At 40.6% G+C, this 23,690-nt stretch overlaps 1 protein-coding gene across 1 annotated transcript in view; it reads left to right on the top strand.

Moving 5' to 3' along the window:
- The window catches only part of RHCG (Rh family C glycoprotein), a 64,482-nt gene extending 60,103 nt beyond the window's left edge, over positions 1–4,379 (top strand). Inside the window, exon 10 of the mRNA XM_083180227.1 lies at positions 3,265–4,379. Within this exon, the coding sequence (XP_083036353.1) occupies positions 3,265–3,357 (93 nt within the window). The 3' untranslated portion in view covers positions 3,358–4,379. The remainder of the gene's footprint in view (positions 1–3,264) is intronic.
- Positions 4,380–23,690: the final 19,311 nt, after the last annotated feature.

Below are 23,690 nucleotides of genomic sequence, written 5' to 3'. Positions count from 1 at the left end.
ATTTCCCTTTGCGATCAAAAATGTAAGTTTTAATTTTCACCACTAGAGGGCAATAAAGCATAAAACATACAATGAATATTGCTATCAATTAATCAGGCTCTTAAATGCTGTACACATGGTGAGATATTGGCTAATGGACAATTATTTATTTATTTACAGTTTCTTATATAGCGCAGCAGATTCCGTTGCGCTTTACAATAGTCATTTTGATTAAGCAATTTTTACTAAGCAATTTTGACTAGATGCACTGGAGATTTTAACTAACTGATTTTGTCTAAGTAATGATAGTCTATGCTCTAGTCAAAATGTCCTTGTCTGCATAGCCAATCTATGCTAAGCTATCTATGCTAGACAATGTTGACTAAGCAGGATAATAACTGGGAGATTTTGGCTAACCTTCTAGGAGATATTGACTATCTAGTCAACATTTCCTGCCAAAATCTCAATGTGTGTACACCCCATTAGACAGAATAAACTATTCATTTGGTTATAGTGATGTACCATGGAGGCATGGAAGCACATTCCAAACCATTTAGATTTTGAATTGATGCAAAGGAAATAGGTATTTTCTTGGATGTAGCATTAGATAGATATAAATAATTGCTTCTAGCAGGAATATACAAGCCAGAGGTCATACTGATCTGCCAAAATGTAATGCTTATTACACCAGTCACTCATTTGGACAATTGTGCTATGCCAATATGTAGAGGGTCAAAGTTGTTCCCTTGAATAGTAAAATATTCCTCATGATAGCAGAGCGTTACTGTGAGTATGGGTAGATGCTACTAGCACTGTGACTGGCTGCTAAAACTCTTGTCGTTTTCATAACAAATATTCCCCTAGATCTTTTTTATTCTTTTGTAACATTTATTATGATGCTTTGTGCACATTGTTATTTAGTTCTATGTTAAATCTGAATCATCATTTACTCTGTAGCAACAATGGTTGTTGGGCAGACAATAGCAACAAAGTATTATTATTATTATTATTATTATTATTATTATTATTATTATTATTATTATTATATCTTATATATGTGCCACAAGTGTTTCACAGCACCGTACAAAGGAACAGTACAGGGAGACAAAACTTAGCATTACAGTAAATTAATAACATATATACAGTACAGGTAAAAAGCTCCACAATTCAATACACACTACAGCTTAAATGATGTGCTACTAGGGGCTGGTATGTGGATGAAGATGCTCCCTGAGTGTTTGAGTATAGGAGTGGTGTGAGCAGGGCCGCCAACAGGGGGGTCTATGGCGACAAGTGTCCTGGGCCCGGCCGCTCTGACAGGAGGGGAGGGCCCGCAGCACCCCCCTGCCGCTTCCCCCAGGGAAGGGGAGGGGCCCGGTCTATCTGGGCCGTCCCGGGCCCCACAATATCTAGTGGCAGCCCTGGCTGTGAGTGAAATATGAAGAGAAGAGGGCTTTGACAACAAGAGGGCCCTGCTCTGAGGAGCTTACAATCTAAAGGGATACAGTCATTAGGTCTACAACAATTAGGATGACAAGCATTGGGTCGACACCACTAGGTCGACATGCAGCACGGTAGACATGTTTTACGGTCTACATGGGGTTTTTCACTGTTTTTGGAGCCGACATGTGCTGGCGGGCGGTATTTCATGCCCTACCATCCACTAGGGCATGGTGGATGAATAAAATAGTGTGCCCGAAGCATTGCGAGCGAAGCGAGAGATGCGAGGGGATGCGGTGCACTTTAAACTGTGTCCATGTTGACTGTGTCGACATTCGGGTAAAAAAAAAACAGTGAAAACCTCCATGTCGACCTTTTGACTGTCAACCTAGCCCATGTCGACCTAATGCTTGTGTCGACCTAATGTCATGTCGACCTAGACCCATGTAGACCTAGTTCTATGTCGACCTTGACCCATGTCGACCTTGCTGCATGTCAACCTAGTGGTGTCGACCCAATGCTTGTCGACCTAGTTGTTGTAGACCAAATGATCCTAACCCAATCTAAAAAGTATGAAGGAAATACTTGTACTAGCCACTGTCATATTGTATTACAGGGTAGAAGATAGACACATGTAACAGCCCATTTTCAAACTTATTTGAAAGACGTCTCAAATCACCTAACAAACAAACAAAAAAATTCCAATACATTTTTTTAAAATGGCCAATTTAAATGTTTCCATATAAAAGAACAATGACAGTACTATAATTTGCAGAGCTCTGCGATCAGGTAATCATGGCCCAGCCAGAAATAAATCCTGCCCTGTGTAAGCCTGCGAATCACTTAGCAGGCTTGCAAAAATGATGTTGGTTAGATGCACATCCATTCGCAACTCACCCGCCATATAATGATTTCCCAGTGCATCCAGGTACCACCCACAAACCCCAGCTTCTTCCCAATCAACTTGCATAGGCCAACGATAAAAAAAAGTTGCAGGATTTTATTTCAGGGTGGCCTCACACATGTGTACAATGAGCCGTATGCATTTGCAGTTGTTCGATTATCGCTCGGCCTGTAAATTCACAGCTGTGTGTTCAGGTCTGAATAACCCCCATAGTCTCTACATTTAATTTAATGGTATCCTGTTGTGCTTGGCCCAGTTTTTTCAATTTGTCCTTCTCAAAGAGTAATCAGCAATTACGGCATGAAGTCACACGTGCTTCTGATTTAACAATATGTAGAAGTCACTGAGTTAACCGCTACCATGCTTGACCATGAGCTCATTCTTGTAATCTTTAGGCTATGTCTGCTCTGATGCTTTTTTTTATGCATGCACACAGAGCCAGGGAAAATAATAGTGACTATATAACATTGCCACAGTCCTTCTCCATGCAAAATTATAGATGTAGCCTTAAGTACTGTAGGTTACACACTATACAATACATTGTGCAATTTTGGTACTTTCAACCAATCTGCTTGATTATTGTATAGTGTGGCCAACCAATTAATCATTTTAACCCATCATTTATTGCATCATCCCATTGGATGTCCTGAACAGCCAATGGGAAAAATTCCACGGAGAACTCTGTGATATTACATGAAATATGTATATCGCATTGTCACATTGCTAAACATTGTTTAGGTGTGCACCCAGCTTTAGACTACAGTGCATCCATTCAGATTGCGCCCATATAACGCGCTCACTAACGAGTAACATAAGTGTATTTCTCTTATGATGAGCTCCTTAAATCCTTGTTTATGTAAGGTCCTCTATTCTTCATCAATACGGAAGAGACATGATTCATTATAGTATCTGGGGATTGATCCCTCTCTGTTCATCTTTAGGTTCCAGAAGAAGATCCAGTCGGTGTGGAGGTTGGCAAACAGTACGTCGCACATATACCTGAACAAATGAAGGAAACGGATAAGAATATATAATGTCACAAAGACTAGGTCATTGAATATGAGAAGTGTGGCTCACGAGTGCATCGTCATTTTACTGTAATTGGCAATGTTTTTTTTATTATTGTGTTACCTTTAAAATATGTATTGTCTTCCATAAACAATGGATCAACTGTATTAGTTATGTGAAATACAATACATGAAATGTAACTAATGTGCATCTTTGTAAAGTCCACAAAACAGTAGTGCAGTAGCAAAGATCTTTTGAGAGATGAGAGGTACAGTAAAAATGTATTATATAATGGGTACATAATATTTATATTTGCATAGCATATTGGCAGGGCTGTAACCAGGGCACTGATTGAAGCAGGGCACCACCTGCCAATCCTTCAGGTTGCCAGTCTGCTTCACAGTGCTATGCTGCAGCCTCTGTTTCTTAGGACGCAAGTGCGGCAACCACACTCATACTGAACATCTCATGGAGGTCAGGAACTGTCCACGATGATGGGAGTGACACCAGCACTGAAGAGTTACAAGTATGGAGCCATCATCTTACTATGTGGGACCTTGTCACCACTAGAACTGCACAGTGGTTCCAAGGAATTGGCAACAGAAAACTTGGAGCCCAGTAATCTGATATCTATAGGCACATTCTCAACATACATATATACAAATAACTATATAGGCACATGTAGGATACACAACAACAAGAACAAATGGCAGCACTAAATGTAATTAAACAATTAAACACGAACTGGGAAATCTCCGCAAGATACTTGACCATCCTCCAGCGGCTACAATATCCATCCATTTACAAGTTCCGCAAAAATAGTGAGGACCACGGACCCAAGCCCGGAAAAATCCCACATTCCAAGTGGTGAGATCCAATTCACTCATTCTCATAAATTGACATTGCCCTCATTGTTTTTTTCATCCAAGGAGGACTGCCCCAAACAAACACACCAGCCATAGGGGAGAGTACATTGCAATTTATTTTAAGTATATTTATTGTGCATAAAATGTGTAACTATTACCTTTTATTATTATTAAAAAATATGAAAATACAGGCAATCCCATATGTTTAATTACATTTAGTGCTGCCATCTGTTCTTGTTGTTGTGCATTCCATTTCAGTGGTTCACTATTAACCACTAACTGGCAGCTGCTTTCTTTTACATTGATAAATAAAAAACACCTCACATCAGCGCCCGGTTCATTTACTTGGTAAATACCCCCTTTTCTACATGTGGAATACAACTTTTTTTAGTGCTGCCAGTCAGTATGTGAATATATATATATGTATATGTGTGTGTATATATATATATATATATATATATATATATATATATATTCCAGTGGGTAGACCGCACTCTCACTTTTATCCACAACAGTGGGGTGCCTGACTAAAGGTAAAATATACCCGAATATGGTCTGTTCCTGACCTTGCGGTGAGCGATGTGAGGCACTCGCCTTTACAACATTAGTCCACAAGTGTTGTAAAATCAGATATTCATTTTTATTTCCAACATTAACATATGGGTCATTCCAGAGAACTCGGTTATTTCCAACCATTGCCCCGATGTTTCGGTCCTTAAAGTATGGACCTTTATCAAGGAGCTTAAAGTAGTTGGAGAAATGGGAATCAGCAATATGTAGCACAAAGCCCCATAGTGGTAGTGATCAGCTTGCATCAGAGAGAGAATGAATTAACAAATCAGCTCCTGTAAAGTGACAGTCAGAAGCTGATTGGTTGGTACTTTAAAACAGATGTACTAATCCTTGGAGAGATAAAAAAAATGGATGGAGATAAAGTAGCAGCCAAAATACTCCTAACTTTCATGTTACAGGCTGTGTTTGAAGAATGGCAGTTGAGAGCTGATTGGTTGGTACTTTATCTTCGTCCTCTTTGTCTGTCTCCAAGGCTTAATACATAGAACCCAAAATCTCTATTAATTTTGTCTCTTTCGCTTTGTTCCCCTTCCTCACAATGGTAGTCTAAAACTCATTATGGAAAAGTTTTATCTGTACAAGACAGAAACCTACTAACGTTCATGAAACCTATGTGCTGCTTATTATTTTTCTAATGATCACCAGTAAACTCCTCAATTGACATAAACAAATAATTGTTATTTCACAGACTCTAGATTCCTAATCAGTGTGCATTACAATAATTATTAGGGGAAACTATACTGCTCTGTAAAGTAATAAAGGATTAACTTAACAAATTGAATTTCACATGTTTTACCAGCCACATATAGATTTGTCATGACATACAGAAATTGTTTGTATTATATTTCTGTGGCAAAGTTACATTAGATCAAAAAATCAACACCCTCCTTTTCCATATATAATACACATAAATGGCCTTTTTAGGTTACAACGACTACCAATGTCTTAAAACAGCCACCGGCTTCCTATGTCCTCTTGCCAGTCACTATGGTAGATCTGCGGCCAAATGTAATAGTCTCAGAGTTTGGGGGCTGGGCGGGATGCCAAACAAAATCTGAGGTTTTTTTTTTTAAAGGGGCAATCATTTAAAAGCCAAAACCATGCCTTATAAATGATTGCCCCTTTAAAATAACCTCAGAGTTTAGCCAGCATACTGCATGAGCTGCCGAAATTGGAGGCTATTATATCTGGACGAGGAAGTGAGGGTTTGTTTGTTTGTTTGTTTGTTTGTTTAATGTAAAGATCAATTGCCAATTAATACATGTATTTGACTAATCCAAATTGTGAAACATGTGATTTGTAAATTTGAACTCTTACAATGTTAGCGGATTTCTAATTTCAAGTGTACATGTGGCTGACTGAACACTGTTACATCTGAAAAATAAAACTGTAAATGATAATTACAATTTTGGGGACCATTTTTTCCACTAACTGTTCAAAAAAGATACATTTATTAAATTAAAGCACTGTCCAACTTTTTTTTTTTATTGGTTAGTTATGATCTATAGCAGAATGCATCTAACACTGCCTGCAGCTGAAGAAATTTCTCTTACAGTGGGAATGGAATATAATATAAAATTCTTTGCATACAGATTGATCGCCTCTCTTTCAGTGCCGGGGATCGCCAGAATGTCCCCGCTGGCGATCGCCGCCAGAGATGCGCTCCATCTGACTGGGCTGCACATGTCTCTCAACGGCGGCGCAGCGGGTCCCTGCCCATCTCCGCTTCAGGGAGATGGGCAGAATTAGGGGGGGTCGGGGCAGCGAGGGGGACCGTCATCGGGTGTGCTGAATGGAGGTGAGTGCAGCTCCAACCCCCCCCCCCCCGTGGAGAATTGCCCGCACGCTGCATCACCTTACCCGTATTAATAATAATAATAATACAGGTGGGATTAGATCATACTCCATCTATTGAAAGGCCAATTGACCAGCAACCTATACTGAGAAGGCCTACTCAGATCACTTGCTCTTTAGTTAAAACAAGAATTTTTACGCTTTGAGTGCAAGCAAAGTTAGCATGTGTGTGTGTATGTGTGTACGTTTGTATGCTTGAAGGCTCCTTTTGAACCAGCCTCTGTACATTCTAATCAGATTAAGGAAGCCAATCAATCACAGCCTTTGCAAAGGACATAGGGTTTCCAATCAGTACCAGGCATTGAAGTTCACAAACGGTCTAAAACTTAGCAGGGGTTGGATAGAAACCTTAGTAGACAAATTGGACATGTAGGGGAAGGGGAGATGGGAAGTCAGCTTTCTGTTCCTCCCAATAATGTCAATTTGCTAGCCAAATTGTATGCTTTAGTGGACAGTTTGACGAGCTCAGTAGTACAGCTCTGTCCCCATTCATGTGATAATGTGGGACCTTAAACCAATAGATCAATAGAAAACAATACAAAACATTGGTTTAATTAACTCTTTTATCACTTTGAAAAGAGAATGCACTGTAGGAGTTGGGTAACCATCAAGGGATAACTCCTCTCTGTTCTCCTAAATTTAACAGCTTCACTCCATAAAAATGCATAGCTAACTGAATTGTGCAAACGATAGTCAAAAAGTTGTCTTGTTTCAGAGTAAATGTTGCTGAGCTGGATCCACTTTAATGATTTCATCAGGGGCGTTTTAAGACAGGAGGAGGCCCGTGTGCAGCCTCCTCCGGCTGGGTCCCCTCCTCTCTGCCGGAAGTAGCAGGGATTGAGCACTAGAGCGCTCAGACCCTACTACGCATGCGCAGATCTCTGGGAAAATGGCGTAGGGCAATTTTTCTGAAAATTTCCACACCAGCAGCAGTTTGGAGTCTGAGCACTAGAGCTCTCAGGCTTCATTGCTCATGCACAGATCACCAGAAAAATGGTGCAGCGCCATTTTTCTGTCGACAATTGCCTCCATCGCTGGACTCCCAAGGATTAAATTTCTAAAAATATGGGTGCAGCGTGCGCGGTGTGGGCCCCCCTGGGGCTCAGGGGCCCATTTGCACCATGTACACTGCACCCATTATAAATATGCCACTGGATTTTATTTAAGTTATTAATAAAATGTTAAAAATATTATTAGACATGTGCTGTAGTTTGTCTACTTTTTTTTATGTTGTTTGTTTTGTTACGTTATATAGATGATATCTTCCTGTCAGGGTCAGTGCACCAAAGAAGACAACACACAAGCGCTGTTTGTGGAGTAATTTAAGGCATTTGTTTTTTATTTCAACTGCAAGCAGAAGATGCCATGGTTGCGGAATTAGGAAGTTTGAGCCCTCAGTCCTGGGCAGGTAGCATAGGGTACTAAACCATTGCACATTGCTGTAGCCATGGATGTTGTAGTGCAGTATACAGTACATAAGCACTGCAGAAACTCTGAAGCTGGCACAGGACTCAGAACCCCAGCACAGGTGACAACAAAATGTCCTATCCTTAGTAGTGACAAGAGCTGGGTGCTGCAGTGTGATATTCTCCTGCAGCACCTGTCTTCTGTCACAAAGGAAGAGCCGGCACTACAGAAAGCCCCATCTCTTGGGGGACTCAGCATCTTCAGGAATACTGGGCAGTGACCACGTCTCAAAGATTGAATGGGGAGCTACTCTGGAGCCATGCCCATTCCCAACTAAACCATTCCCATCTCCTTGGGGGTGCATGTGAAGCCATACCCCTTTGCGGTATACCATACCCCATCACTAGTACCAGTGATGCATGGCTGTAGTTGATGACAGAACACAATTTGGAATTGTAGAGAGTAATGTGAAGCTGATATTGACACCTTGAAAAAGCTGCAGACAGTAGGTCTGGCCATTTGAAGTTAGTCCCTGGACTGACAGGGAGACGTTGGTTCTATGTAAATGTTGCAGAGAGTTTTATTCAAGCAAGAAAGCAGTGACTGACTACAGTATATGTAATTCCTCTACAGATAAGTGACTATATCCACTGATAGTCATCATTGGTAGCTGTGACCATTAATGCAAGAGATTATTGACCCTACATTCCCGAAGAGTCAGACATGCTTCGGTATAATATTACTCAGTGCAGATCAGTTGATTATCAGATAATGGGCCAGATGTACTAAGCTTCAAAGTGATAAAATGGAGAGTGATAAACAGTCAGCCAATCAGCTCCTACCTGCCACGTCACAGACTGTGTTTGAAAAATGTCAGGCAGGAGCTGATTGGCTGGCTGTTTATCACTCTCCATGTTATCACTTTTAAAGCTAAGTGCATTTGGCCCAAAGTGCAAACAGTTATAATAGACACTGTGCCTGATTCAGAGGTGGGCGCAGTTGCATCCACTATTGAAACTTTTCACTACAGCTGTAATATGCACATGTGTAAGGAAAGAGAAGAATGTCCTTTTGTTAGGTGCACCTCAAAGAATAAGACTCTAAAATATAACTTTTAATAGTTTTATTAGTAAAAGGCTGCGAAAATTTAAAACCATATGACAGACAGGGGTGGGTACATACACATATAAAAAATGGGGTGGCAGGCAGGTGTTAGCTGACAGTACACGTTAGTTAGTGTTCTGTGAGATAGCAGTGTTTAAGGCTAACATGATAAGACCAGTATAACCCTGTTAGGCGGAAACAAGTGTTAATCCGCTGACAGGGTCTGGGTAAGTGCCTTTCTCATAGGTGACTCACTCTACTTTATACATATTACGGTGTGCTTCATGTAATATAGACCTGCTGCATATGCTGTGTTTATACTGATCACAGACAATGCTGCAGCTATAATAACATAGATTCATCCAGTGTGCCTACTCCGTATAAATGCCGGAGAGACCTCAACACCGGTGAAACAATGTAAATCAGCAGGTATTACAGAAGATGGTATCACTAGGGTTTCATTATACACCCAGTATGTGCTGTAGGGGCATGTAAGCCTCCAAACAGATACCACTCTATATAGAGAAATAGAGACCCAATAGTGGGCGTCTCTACTAATAGCACATCAGTGGGTAGGAGCCCTAATAAGGGCTATAGAGGCACCACACCGCTAGCTTAACTGCGAAGCGCGTGCCGGCTAGCGGTGCGCAGGCAGTCCTGTTTAGCTGATTTATTATTTTTCATATTAATGTATTTTGATTGATGTCATAGCGGTGTGGTGACTCTATAGCCCTTATTAGGGCTCCTACCCACTGATGTGCTATTAGTAGAGACGCCCACTATTGGGTCTCTATTTCTCTATATAGAGTGGTATCTGTTTGGAGGCTTACATGCCCCTACAGCACATACTGGGTGTATAATTAACCCTAGTGATACCATCTTCTGTAATACCTGCTGATTTACATTGTTTCACCGGTGTTGAGGTCTCTCCGGCATTTTGTACGGAGTAGGCACACTGGATGAATCTTTGTTATTATAGCTGCAGCATTGTCTGTGATCAGTATAAACACAGCATATGCAGCAGGTCTATATTACATGAAGCACACCGTAATATGTATAAAGTAGAGTGAGTCACCTATGAGAAAGGCACCTACCCAGACCCTGTCAGCGGATTAACACTTGTTTCCGCCTAACAGGGTTATACTGGTCTTATCATGTTAGCCTTAAACACTGCTATCTCACAGAATACTAACTAACGTGTACTGTCAGCTAACACCTGCCTGCCACCCCATTTTTTATATGTGTATGTACCCACCCCTGTCTGTCATATGGTTTTAAATTTTCGCAGCCTTTTACTAATAAAACTATTAAAAGTTATATTTTAGAGTCTTATTCTTTGAGGTGCACCTAACAAAAGGACATTCTTCTCTTTCCTTACATGTCTATAAATCTTGTCCTGAGGTAGCACACCCCTAAAAATACGTATCCATTATTGCTACATTGGGGTCCTCCTTATATCTGTGTCTTGTGCGATCACCCCCAAACCCTCCCCCTTCCGTAATATGCACATGCTAGTTTGTCTTCACCTTATGTAATTGTGTACTATGGAATGTGGAAGCCCTGAGATGCCCTCCTTCAATGGCCATGGATTGTGCAAATCCACTGGTGGTTGTAAATAATCCAGCATCGATGCTCTCACCACTGACACTTGCTTAAGTATAGGATATGGCAGGACCAATGTCTCCTTCTTAGCTACGGCTTTAGTACTGCATCTGAGAATGCAGCCGCTTCAAATGAACATGACCGTAAGACTTTTTTTATGTTCAGGCCACCATGTTAAGGCCCCCGCTCAGGTATGCCCATTATTTTACCTCTCTATTCCTAATCCCAGTGATCCTGTACGCAATTGATGCATACAATCAGGAAAATCCATTCACCATAGTAGATTTCAGGACTGCATCCAACTCTGCATCACACTTATTGTTTGTAATATCTACAACTGTATATTGACATTGCATGTGCGCCAGACCCTACGGTATCTGCCAACAGATCAAGCTGACAACAACATGATTGTGTTTTGTTAACCTATGCTGCATATTTTACAATTAAATAATGTGTGTGGCTGTGATTATTGTTCAGCAGAGACATTTTGAATATAAGAAAATGTATTGGGGAAAAGTGAAAAAGAGTTACTAGAGGTTTCATTACTATATTTCTAGTTCCATATGGATCATATTGCATCAAAGGCAGTGCTATTTTTCAGCAGGAACCAGCAGGAACTCAGTTTCTGAACCTCTAATTAAATATGACATCATCAGGACCTGAAAATTTACTTTTCATAAAATAAGTTTTATTTTAAAGTCACCTGTGAGTGCCTTTGTTTCTAAATACAATATATACATCTATGTCTCCCTCCCTCTCTCTATTATATATGTTTTTTTTTTTTATTATTTAATTGATCCACCCCCAGACCTGGAGTTCCTGAACCTATTTTTCCAGAAAAATAGTACTGGTCAAAGGAATGATTAAAGTGAATTGTGTATTGATTACAGTATTTCCAGGGTTATTTCGAATTCCTGTTGTATGTGATCGCTAACTAACTAGTCCTGATAATCCATCATGAGCCGTGATTTATCATGGATTTTTTTTTGCTTGCCTCAAGCAGCTGAACCATAATCCCCGAAAGCAGACCCATTTTCATGGAAAATGTGGCTGTGGCTGGGTGACAACATACAAGTTTCACTGAACCTATGTGATTTTGTGTGAAGCGGCACTTTTTATAGGGCAATCCTAAAGTATAATCCAATAAAAGAAATCTGTGAAAAGTTGTGAAAAAAAATTCTGCTCCCAATGTTTTAATGTGGGTAATAGGATACCCTCCCATGGGTGCTATTTTTTTTTATTTGGATTCTTTATCTTATTCTCTTCTATCCTATCTTTGACCTCATATATTATTGTTATTGCTCAAGATCCTATGCTTGACATGAATGTTATATTGTGAAGATTTATGAAATAAATTATGTTTGTTTTGAACTTATTACTGATAACCATCATTTGATATTGGTTCGCAAATTTCTCTACATCAATCATTACCGGTTTTTCATTTTCTTTCTCTTCTATGTAATATTTATTGCTGATATAATCTTACAGTACTGTACCTTTGTTTCTATTGTTTACTTATGATTTCAAGTAATTGTGTAGTGTGACAATATTTGCATTTGTTTATACTGGTTCAGTACAAAAGGATAGTTGTGGTGGCACACGGAAGGTCTGCCTATTACCTCTGCGTGCTGTACACATTCAGGTGGAGGCACTACCATAAGTTAAACAGAGGGACATTAAGTAGAGTATGGAAGCATGGGCCCATATATTCCCAATGCGTAATGAATTGGCCTATTTAAGTCCTAGTTATGCAACCAGATAATGCTTGTTGGAACCGATCTCGATAGCCACCGCACATTTTCAGCATAGGGGCCCCCACAGTCTCAACTCTGCTCCTAGAATCATCCAAGTTAGCATGGCAACCTTTGACTTGAAGTCTTCCATTAGCCAGTTGCTTACAATGTATTATTAAAGTGTAATTGTGTAAACCCCACCTGACCTAAACTCACCAAATTAAACCTGAAATCCTTCACCCTAGTGGCAAAATATTCAGTCGCAATGTATTTAAGTGCACTCATACAAATGTGCAGGACTATTCCACCTCTCTACCTAGTTCTTCAACCTAAATAGCAAATCTCAGTCCATCAGAAAATATAGCGCAGTATGTGACTGCTAATCAGGCTACTTATCGCAAGTACTGTATCTCCAATACTCATACTAGTAGCACACTTGGATCTAAAGGGGAGTTTGTAAAATTCTCTTTGCTGCTTCCGTCAGTATCTATCTTTCTTCACCAGCTGATCGCTCCCACTGCTGAGCTCGCTGCAAAGGTCTGTCATACTTCCCACAGTGTTCAACACTGTGTCATTCAAGGTTTCTTTTGCTCTTTCTAAAGCTCTCTCATAATTGGAAAGATGTATCAAGTGTTATATTTGGAGTTTGATACGGGCTCTTGATTGGGACCACTGAAGAGGACTGGTTAGAACTTAGAAGTTGAACTGGAATGAATGAAGTTAGGCCTTGTAATTCATTTCTCATTCAGTGCTACCTGGATAGTTACTGAGCAGGAGGGAGAAGTGATAAAATAAGTTACTAGGTTAATTGACTGAAATGCTACTGGGCAATGGTAGCCAAAACTAGCTTATGTCTTGAACAGAGCTATAAGAAAAAGTTCTCAATGTAGACCAGGGACGGGGAACCTTTGGCCCTCTAATGTTGTTGAACTACACATCCCAGCATACCCTGCAACAGTTTTAGCATGGGCAAATAGCAAAACTGTAGCAAGGCATGCTGGAATGTGTAGTTCAACAGCAGCTGGAGGGCCAAAGGTTCCTTATATCCCTGCTATAGATGATGTGGTGGGAATATTAGTTCACATTAGAATGTATGTGGACTCCGCAGGTTGTAATTGAAACTGCATGCTGGTATTGGAAATACACTCTGCATGCTGAGTAGTAATAAGTGCAGGTGCTGGAAGGAATAGCAATGAACACAGTGCAGAATGCAATCAGCAACTAGAAGCTGGAACACATCAATGGGAACCAGAGATCTCTGTGCACAACGGAATGTGCATAGCAAGTGAGACAGGAATAGGTAAAGTCCAATTTGTACTGACATTGAGCAGGTGCCAATGAGGGGTTTAAATATGGAACTCTGATCAGACAATGGTGGCTCGAGTCATATGGGAATCATCTCCTTGTCAATTGGACAAACCTAAAGTTGATCAATCCAACATGGTGGCAGTTATGCATTTCTGACTTCAATTGAAATGCCAACACAGATACTAGATTAACACAGCATGTTCATCCTTTCTGCTTTTGACCAGCAGGAGCATGCCAACTAATGACACAACAGCACCTTCTGCCTTAACAGGGACTCAAAGCCGATTGCATGACAGCCAGCCTCGGAGGCTAGTAAAGATGAGTAGTTGCCCAAAGCGACCAGCGACCAGTGATTAAAGCTTTGGAGGGTTTCTTTCAGTGGTGACAAGGCTTATGGGACATCTTGACAATAGACACACTGCAGAGCTAGCCACAGCCCAAAAGGAACAGATGCAGACAGAGCACACAGGAAAAGGTAAGTGGGCTATGGGGGCTGGAGAGACAGAATGGGGGCGAGCCAGCCAGGAGACAGCAGAGAGGCTGGAGAGATGGAAAATGGTGCTGGCTGGAGAGACAGTAGAGATGCTGCCTGGACAGACAGAAAGAAGGGCTGCATGGTGAGCCAGAAAGAGACTAGAAAGATAGAAAGATGCTTGCAGGAGAGACTGAAGGGAAAACTGGCTAGGGAGGCAGAATGTAGATTGGCTGCAGAGACCGCTGAATGGCTGGCTGGAGAGACAGAAATAACCTAGCTGGAGAAACAGAATGGGGGATTGGCTGGAAAGTAAGAAAGAGGTGTTGTAGATAGAAAGTGGGCTGGCTGGTTATTTAGATGAAGGGTGGTGAGAAAGGAAGGGGGTGCTGGATGGATAGAAAAAAGGGGGCTAGTTGATAAAACAGAAGGGGCATTGGCTGAAGAAATAGAAGTAGACTAGATAGAAATAAGGGGTCTGGCTGGAGAGACAGAAGGGGTCTTGCTAGAGAAACAGAAAGGACCTGGTTGGAGGTTGAAAAATAGCCCAAGAATGTGCTGCACATACATGTGCCACCTCCACCGACATCTGCGCCAATACTGCCGCTGCCGGCCAACCCCCTCCCTAATGCAACTACCCTCCACACCACAATCCATTCCACCACCGATTATTCTCACATAAAGCCAGGGACTGATGTCTGCTACGTGACCCCCAGTACTGCAAGAGGACCCACTGACCAGTAGCCTTCACTGGAGTCCTATCAGTCCCTGTGAGTAGGTGAGTATATTTTGTTTTAATTTGTTTTATTCTTTTCCTAATGATCAAATTTTGTTACCATCGGACACACATAGCTGGGTTCCTGCATACACCAGGGTAAGGAATGTCAAATTGAGCTCTGTGATGACGCTATCTCAGGATGGCGTAATTATCAGGGGGCTCACTGCTGTGTTTTTTCCTTTTATTTTTTGTGAATTCCGTTTAAAATCCTTCAGATGACTTTGGCAAAACAGATCATTCATAATTACATACCCTTCCCCCTACTAAACATTCAAATTCACTCACTCCTTTTTTCACCCTCCAAGGTCATTTGTCCCCATCTGCTCCCACTGCCTCTCACTTCCCCCTCCTGTAAAATTTTTGTTCACAAGAGTCAGTTCCTCATTACTTTATGTCTCATGTCTGCCTGCTTACCTCTTAAGCTCCTATTACAGTATATCTTGCCCTGAACTGACATGTGAGTGCGTTACTGACTGTCCATCTTACTTCTGTTCCACACATCTATAATATTGTGTTCCTGCTTTTGTTCTTATACCTTCTTGTATTCGTATTATTAATATTAATAATAATAATAATGATATTATTATGCTAATTCTATTCATATATTATTGACTGCATTAATGTTTTATCAGTTGTGCAGCACTGCAGACTTTGAGTCACTTAATAAATAAATAAAGAAAGAAAGAAAGAAAGAAAGAAAGAAAGAAAGAAAGAAATGATGATGATGACAATGATGATGATGAGGATATTGATGATTTGCACGGCAATTGTGATGAAAATCTATTGGCGGATATGCAATGAAAATTTTTTAGTGTCCTTTATTCAGAAGTTTTGATTGGACCTTACATTTCAAAAAGATGAAATAAAAATACTGAGTTGTTTTTAATAATTTTAAATCGAAACCCAATTTTTGAAAGTCCTACTTGCAGTACTAAACCCTGTTCTGAATTGTAAGAAATAGGCTTTCTTTTGTAATCTTTAGTTCATAATATTCAGAACGATGCTACTATTACTCATTCTACTTCTAATAATAATAATAATAATAATAATAACAATAAAATAATAATATATTTTTTTAATATATAGCTCTTTTTTAGGCGATAGTGAGTTTGCAAAACATTTACTTAATGAAGTTTTTACTTTGTTGATGTTTTGTATTATTTTGGTTTATTTCCACTGCTTTCTACTACTTTCTCTTTTCATTTTGATGCCACTGAGTTTAGGGGGAGAGGAAATCATCCCTAGCCTACAATATGGCGTGTGGGCAGGGAATACCTCTTACATGCTTTGTGCATCTCAGTCTGCTTTGAAATTCTTTACATTGCAAACCCACCAGTTGTACCATCAGAGGTCACAGAGGGCAGGGGAGAGGTCTAGTGACAGGAGGGAAGAGAAAATGTAGTAGACAGCCCTTTATTTCAGAAGAACAAAAAAGACCACAGGATTAAAATACTATGTACTGCTGCAATTGATTGAGGCAAGAGCATATGTTTTCTAGAGTGAGTGACAGGCCAAGATAGCATTTTCCCAGCATCATAAAACCTAATTAAATCTAATTAAATCCAGTCCTACATATCCCAACACGTATTCAAAGCGTTTTATCATGAAAGTATGAGTCAGGAACTTTAGTTGAAACGAGGACTGTTGTGAGATACATAGCATTTAAATCAGAAGTTTGTCTTAAACATTTTACAATTTTTGTAAACATTAATCCAAATTTTCTGAATTCATGTAATTAAAAGTACTTTTGTTCCCTCTTACTCCATGAGGGTTTAGAGAATGATGTCATGTTTAGTACAGATATTGGAGAAAATACTGCAGAAACCTTTATTTCTTTACTTTTTATAATACTTATCTGTTACAGTTTCGTTTGCCTACAATTTAAAAAGAAAAAAGCTTTACAGAAAGTTCAGCATATGCTTTCTAATGTTTAAATACTTTATTAAAATAACTAATTAACATTTATGATCATTATAAGAAGTTCCTCGAGTATGCAGTTGAGTACCTAATAATGACATGAACTGATTAAACCAGTAGAGGGCAATAAAGATCCTTAAATCACATTAAAATCTTGTAAAATGTGTAATTTATTGGACAATAAAGGACTTGTCTGAGCTACTACATGCCAGCCGTAGTACTAGAGGTTACGACTTTAAGACTGAAATTATTCATGAAAATATAAGGGCCTATTTATCAATGAGTTTTAACTATTTAAAATATATTGCGTATGATAAGTGACACTCCACCCAATTAGCTTTTAGATTTGATGTGCTTGAAAAATGACAGTTGGGTGCTGATTGGCTGGGGCACCATTTATTCTATGCAATGCATTTAAATCAGAAAAACTTGTTGAAATGGGCTGCGTAATTCTAAACACGTCACTGACACACACTACATCTTGTGGTCTTCAGTTGTCAGACTTTTAGCTATATTTAAAAATATTTCCAAGTCATAGTATTTTACTGAGAAGGTACTTAAGATCCAGTGACATGCTGTGAAGAAGAGCATTTCCTGTCATACTCCAGTATAAGCCAGAATTTTGACTACATAAAAAATATATATATATATACAAAGAATCGACTATATATGTGTATAGTGTCCGTGAGACTCTGAAACACTGCCATCTGTTGGTAGCAAGTGAAACTACATCTACTAGCTTTCGAAGCATTTGCTTCAAGCAGGCTTACTAGAATATTATAAATATCTTCTTTGCATTGGGATAATCTTTTTTTAGTCAAAACTCCGGAGTAAAAAGTGATATAGGTGATTGAGGGCCTCACCTATCTATCTTTTCCGCACATCTCTGATCAAATTGCGCCACATTTTTACCAGTATATACAGCTGCACCTGTGTATAATAATCAGTTGATTCCATAGGCTCAAATATTGGGGCAGATGTATTAAGCCTTAACAAGAGATAAATGCAAGGGTGATAAAGAGAGATAAACGTCCAGCCAATCAGCTCCTTCCTGACTTTTTTCAAACACAGCCTGTAACATGGCAGTTAGCAGGTGATTGGCTCCTTATCACTCTTGCATTTATCTCTTGTTAAAGCTTAATACATCTGCCCCATTGTGTGTAAATCTGTCTCTGTTTTACTAACCAATGCCTCCCTATCCATTTACCTCACCGAATGTCCTTGCTAAAATCACATTATACATATTTATGTCCAAGAAGACGTGGCTCTAAGATAATTATTTTCATAATACATTGATCAAACATACAACAAACAAAACTTGATGATTTAAAATATGCTTAATTCAGATGTGGATGCAGTTGCAGCCATGAGCATTGCCATAATATGACCATGACACGCCCATGTATGGCTAACTACCTCCCCAGTTACCATCCAGAAGTACCCACATGCATGCAATTTCAATCTGTATCTTTGTGTGATAACCATTGGAACAAATACGCAGTTCCACTAGGATGCATACTTAGCCTGAAACCATTGGCTGCTTGGTCTGGCATAACTTGCATCACTTGTTCTTGGTAACTGTATCCAATCATAAAATAAAGCTATGTACACACCAGAACAAATTCGCTCATAATTCAACTAACTTTTTGTCTTTTAATTGATTTTGAGTGTATATACTAGTTTAGCTGGATCTCTGTTTCAAACACGCTAATCCATTAACCTTTTTAACCTGTGTCAATGCATGTTAACACATTACTTAATGGGTGTTAATAAGGCTTTTAGGTGAAAAACGGACTGCAATTGAATATAAAGTGTTGGCTAGCTCCTTTTTTCACGGGTAATTGAATTCCCCCTTAACTGCAGTATAATAACAATAAAGGTGATTTTCCATGTCACATAACAGGCCCTGTTGTTTTGCATTTGAATTTCTGAGTAAAATAAGCATTTCCCCCATTGTCAAGGTCAAAATTAAACGGACGCGCAAACTTCATTTAGGAAGACTATTGCGGTCCTGTTCCATAGGGTCTTTTTTGTTACTTTATTGTTTTTGGCAGAGATTCTTTCTTTCATATGCAGGAACATTTTGTTCATCTTGATATAATAATTAAATCCTGACATTCTGCCAAACCAACATAAATAGTAAAAGCATATTTCAGAATGAATAAAAACAATACAAAAATGTGTTATTAAATAGGGATAACGTGCGTCTAATGATGAGCATATTGCGTACTGCTAGGGAAAACACAAAGATACTTGGGAGTTCCCCTGTGAATATCTTCCAGTCCTCTCCCAATTCAGTTCGATTGGCAAAGAATAAGAGATTAAGCGTGATTTTATTAGCAGAGTACGTTGCTTTCTTCTTGCTGTCGACAGGCGTTAGAAAGAAGAGGCCATTTGCAGCCTCAAGTGATGAATCGGTTGCAGACAAGTAGAAAGCCTCTCTTTCATGGTTGTGACAGGATTGTCATGTTGCAAAGCAAGGTATTAAAGCTACAGATTGCACGCAGGGCTTTAGTTTGGCACAGTGCTGGGGCGTGAAGGGATCTATACATTCACAGCAGACATCTTGTTTTGGCAAGGATTTTTTTATTTTCCATGTCCGATTGACACATAACAGGCTAAAGTCCTGCTTGAATCTCTCAGCTTCTTCTTGTTGGCATTGACTATCAGCGAGCTGCATACTGCTGGCCATTGACTGCAGGTGCTTCTTTGAAATGACGGAGAAGCTCATCTATTCTCACGCTGTGAGAAAGAGGAAGGCCCCGCCATAATGTTTCTCTCCTCTAAAGATTTTCAATTATTCAGCTTGATTTATTAACCTCCTTAAAGGAATTGTGACTTTGTTTTATTGCTTTGCAGTAGGTCAATTTTCTTTGAGATTATGCAAATATATTGTCAGATGTCTAATTCCTTAAGGAGCTCTAGAATGTAGATTTTCAGCAAGCACAAGATGGAATGGTCCGTTCACTGCATCCCTCTCTGAAATAACCCTGCGCTTTAAAGGATGACTTTCTATTCTATTGTTAAATTGTACATACAATGTTTCCCGCCGATATCACACCAATTTCAAGTGTATCTGTATATGTGTAATAATTTATTATTTTGCCAGGATCTGGCCGAATACAGCTGGATTCCCTACTTTCCCCATGACTGCACTAGCTGGGTATCAGCACAAGTTTAGTCTTCAATACACTCAGTTTCCCTGCACACCATGTGGAAACAGCGTGGGATTGCATGAAACGAAAAGTCGGCATCGAAAGGTCTCATTGTATTTGGAAAGAATCTACAGATATGTGGTATACACGTCTGCTTTCCCAATTACTAATGATGATTACAGATGTTTTAGTATCGGTATTGCAAAATAAATATATTTTGCCTGATTCTATATTTATTATTAGCAATATTTATAACATTTCTAGTATTTCTGTAATAAAATATTTTTCCAATAGATGGGTACAGTACTCAGGGCCGCCGACAGGGGGGTGCTGTAAGTACAGCTGTCCCGGGCCCTGGCCTCTGGAGGGGCCCGGGCAGCTGCCCACAGCGACAGTGGCACGGTGTCACCCCCTGCTCCACCACCCCCACCCCCGTGGCTGCACACTGACTCCCCCGCCCGGCGGCCCCCCAGCCAGGCACTCACAATACTCCCGAGGAGATGCGCTGCCGAGGAAATGCACCACCGCAGCTAGGTAAGGGGTGGTGGCCATAATGGTACTGGGGGGGGGGGGGGGGACTGAAGTTCAATCCCAGGCCCTACGATTCCTAGTGGTGGCCCTGACAGTACTTGTAGTAGAATGGACAGATTGCAACATTAGCAATAGTGCACTTACCAGGAAAAAGCCTGAATGCCAGATAAATGTTATGTAAATGGGTACTTGTGTATTATAGCAGCGCCCCCGATGTTGGTCGTGCAATGTTTTTATCGCATCGCATGCCATACACCCGATGGCATGCGATGCGATGCAACGCGATTTTACACCACTATTCGATTAAAAATTGTACAAGCACCCTAATGGGTGGTTTTAAGAACCCTAATGGGTGCTTACAATGTAAAATGCACCCCCACGCCACCCCCTACTATAAACGTGAACCCGAAGCGTGGCGAGCGGCGGCAGTACGCGTCCTACGACCTTTTCATACCCCCACTATCCACGTCGGCGTGGAGTTGATCTTATATAGTGTGGCGAGCGCAGCGAGCCACCGAGCCCGAAACGTGGCGAGCGCAGCGTGCCCCGCGAGGGGACACGTATACCTGTGAACGGAACTTCCTTTCTCTTCTGGTTGTAGAGAAGGCTTCCACCAATCGCGCTGCTTGGGAACTCTTGTGGTCATCCCCAGTTTGTGTATATTATCTGCCTAGCAAGCAAGTAAACGCCACGCCACCAAATGCAATTCCCCCCCTCCCGACTGAATCCCTGTGACATGATTCTTACACATCCGCTCGCATGCGCCCACACAGAGGAAAAATCATTTGATTATGACTCAACATTGAATGATTTTTCCTCCCTTTGCAGATAAAAGAAAGCGTGGACTTACTTTTATACTGCACGCTGATGACTGAATTGGGGGTGGGCGCTGAATCATGTGACGTCAGCGGCCCGTCCGGAGCAGGCATGGGCACGCCTACATTCACAGAGGTACTCCCAGCGTTTCTATGGATACGCACACCATTTTTGTGGGCATGTCCATGAAACGCTGGGTGGAACCAAGGGGCCACCCCTGGCTGCCAATCATTTTGCGAATGCCCCCGCTAGTAAAAAACTCATTGAAGGTGTTCGCTCGGGGGGATTGCACATGGGCATGAGCAACTATTCCGACCCGTTCAAACAAGTCTGAAACAGCCCCATTGTTGAAAGAGGGTACAGAGATGCCGAAATGAGGAAGGCAATAGCAATGACCGTTGAACTCACATTATTCCGCAGCCGAGCTGAGAGAGTATAATGTAGATCTGTGTAATAATTGTGTCCTTAGCATGATGGCACTCCAGAGTGCAGTACTGTAATTTCCCACTGCCTAGGAAAATATTGAACTGCTTTATATCTGTAAGAAGGTGATTATGTGGGAGGCAGCGTACCGGGATGAGTCAAAGTGCAGTCATCTCTAAGTAATGTCCACATGCCAACTGCTGTAGCCAAACAGCAACCAATAATCAATCAGCAATACTAATTAAAGCAATCAACTGCACGGGTGCCCTGTTTGTTTTGTTTGTAACGGTTTTATTAAATAAACCTAATCAAATAACATAGAGGATTGCAAAATAATCAATGTCTATTAAGCGATCATCTACAATACCGTGTCACAGATTCACCAACCATGGTATGAATCCAGACTACATACTCAGGTAGCTTGTAGCTATAGCATGTGGGGGAAACGTCGATGAGACCCTATTCTGTGCAGTTAGTTAAAGATGATTAGATCCTAATAATAACAGACTTCTGTAGGCGGTAATTGACTAAATAAACCACTCTTCCTATTTATGTTCTCATCTCCTATTGTGCTATATCCACTCGTGGCTTGTACTCTTCAATTTCCCTTCATGTCTTATAATGATCACAGTCTCTTACGTGACATTTAAAGAGGGCTGGGATCTTCCCACTCTGTAACTGCTGTCCTTCTATTAACTTGTCATGTCACTTTCTAGTCCAGTAAACAACAGCAACAAGACAAACAGTCGGTTGTTACATTTATTTGAATCTGCCTCAATACATTCAGACATGACAACTAGGTATAAACACTCTCTGAAGCTACAATGTCAGAATTTGTAGATATAATTATAAATACGCCCAATAGGAGAGGAGTTATTCAACATTGAAAGGATAAAATGTAGTATTATATTTGCAATTCTATATATTATATGGATATTATTGCTCCTTCATTTGTGCCGGTACGAAGGCAATTATGTGAACATGCGTTCAAGGAACAGGTATTTTATAGTAGCATACAAATGAGAATCTGGAAATCGCTAATGCAAACAGTGTTGGCAAAACTGAGACTATTTCAATGCTAGTCAGTACAAAGGGGGATATTCTGCTTGATTTGCAAGGCTGTGAATTTGCAGCCTTGCGAATCCACCAAACCCTGTCTTTTGAATGGTGGCCCGGCCACCACCCATTCGCAAGGGTGATTCGCTCACAGGGCCTGCAAATGGATGTTACATAGCAACCTTGGGGGATCCTCCCACATCATTTGATGGTTGGCGACCATTGAATGATGGCGAAGGCGCACGCATATAACAGTGACTCTCAAGTCACTTATATATGCGTGAATTCTCGGGAGGAAGGGGCGGGAAGATTACATCCAGAGATGTTAGCTGCCCACCCCCCGTACCTGCGTCATCAGCCCATTACCATGGGAACACCCATGAAACGCTGGGCGTTCCCATATGCAAATGAGCTGGCCCGAACGTGCCCGGCATATGCACATGTGCAGAAATGACCTTGTGCATGCACATACGCAACCATCAATGCCCTTGCGATGATTCTGGTCCATGTAAATGGACTAGAATAAGGGCCAAAGTGTGATGATTAGATGAATCAAAGGGGGTCATTCAGGTTGGTTTGTAAACCATTCGCTGCTTTGCGAGTCATCTAAACGAAGGTCCACCCATTTGTACAAGATCTACTACAACTTGTACTGAATAAATTGCTTAATTATTCTGGCCTCCCTCTGTGTTTTCCAATGGTTTTATTTTTGTTGTGTTTGCATACAAATCAAAGTTCCTTCCATGAACACAGTTATTAATTAA

This window comes from Crinia signifera, chromosome 4 (genome assembly GCF_055691185.1).
Source record: "Crinia signifera chromosome 4, ASM5569118v1, whole genome shotgun sequence".
Taxonomy (NCBI): domain Eukaryota; kingdom Metazoa; phylum Chordata; class Amphibia; order Anura; family Myobatrachidae; genus Crinia; species Crinia signifera.
Note: the sequence above shows the minus strand (reverse complement) of the source record. Positions and strands in the feature narration are given on the sequence as shown.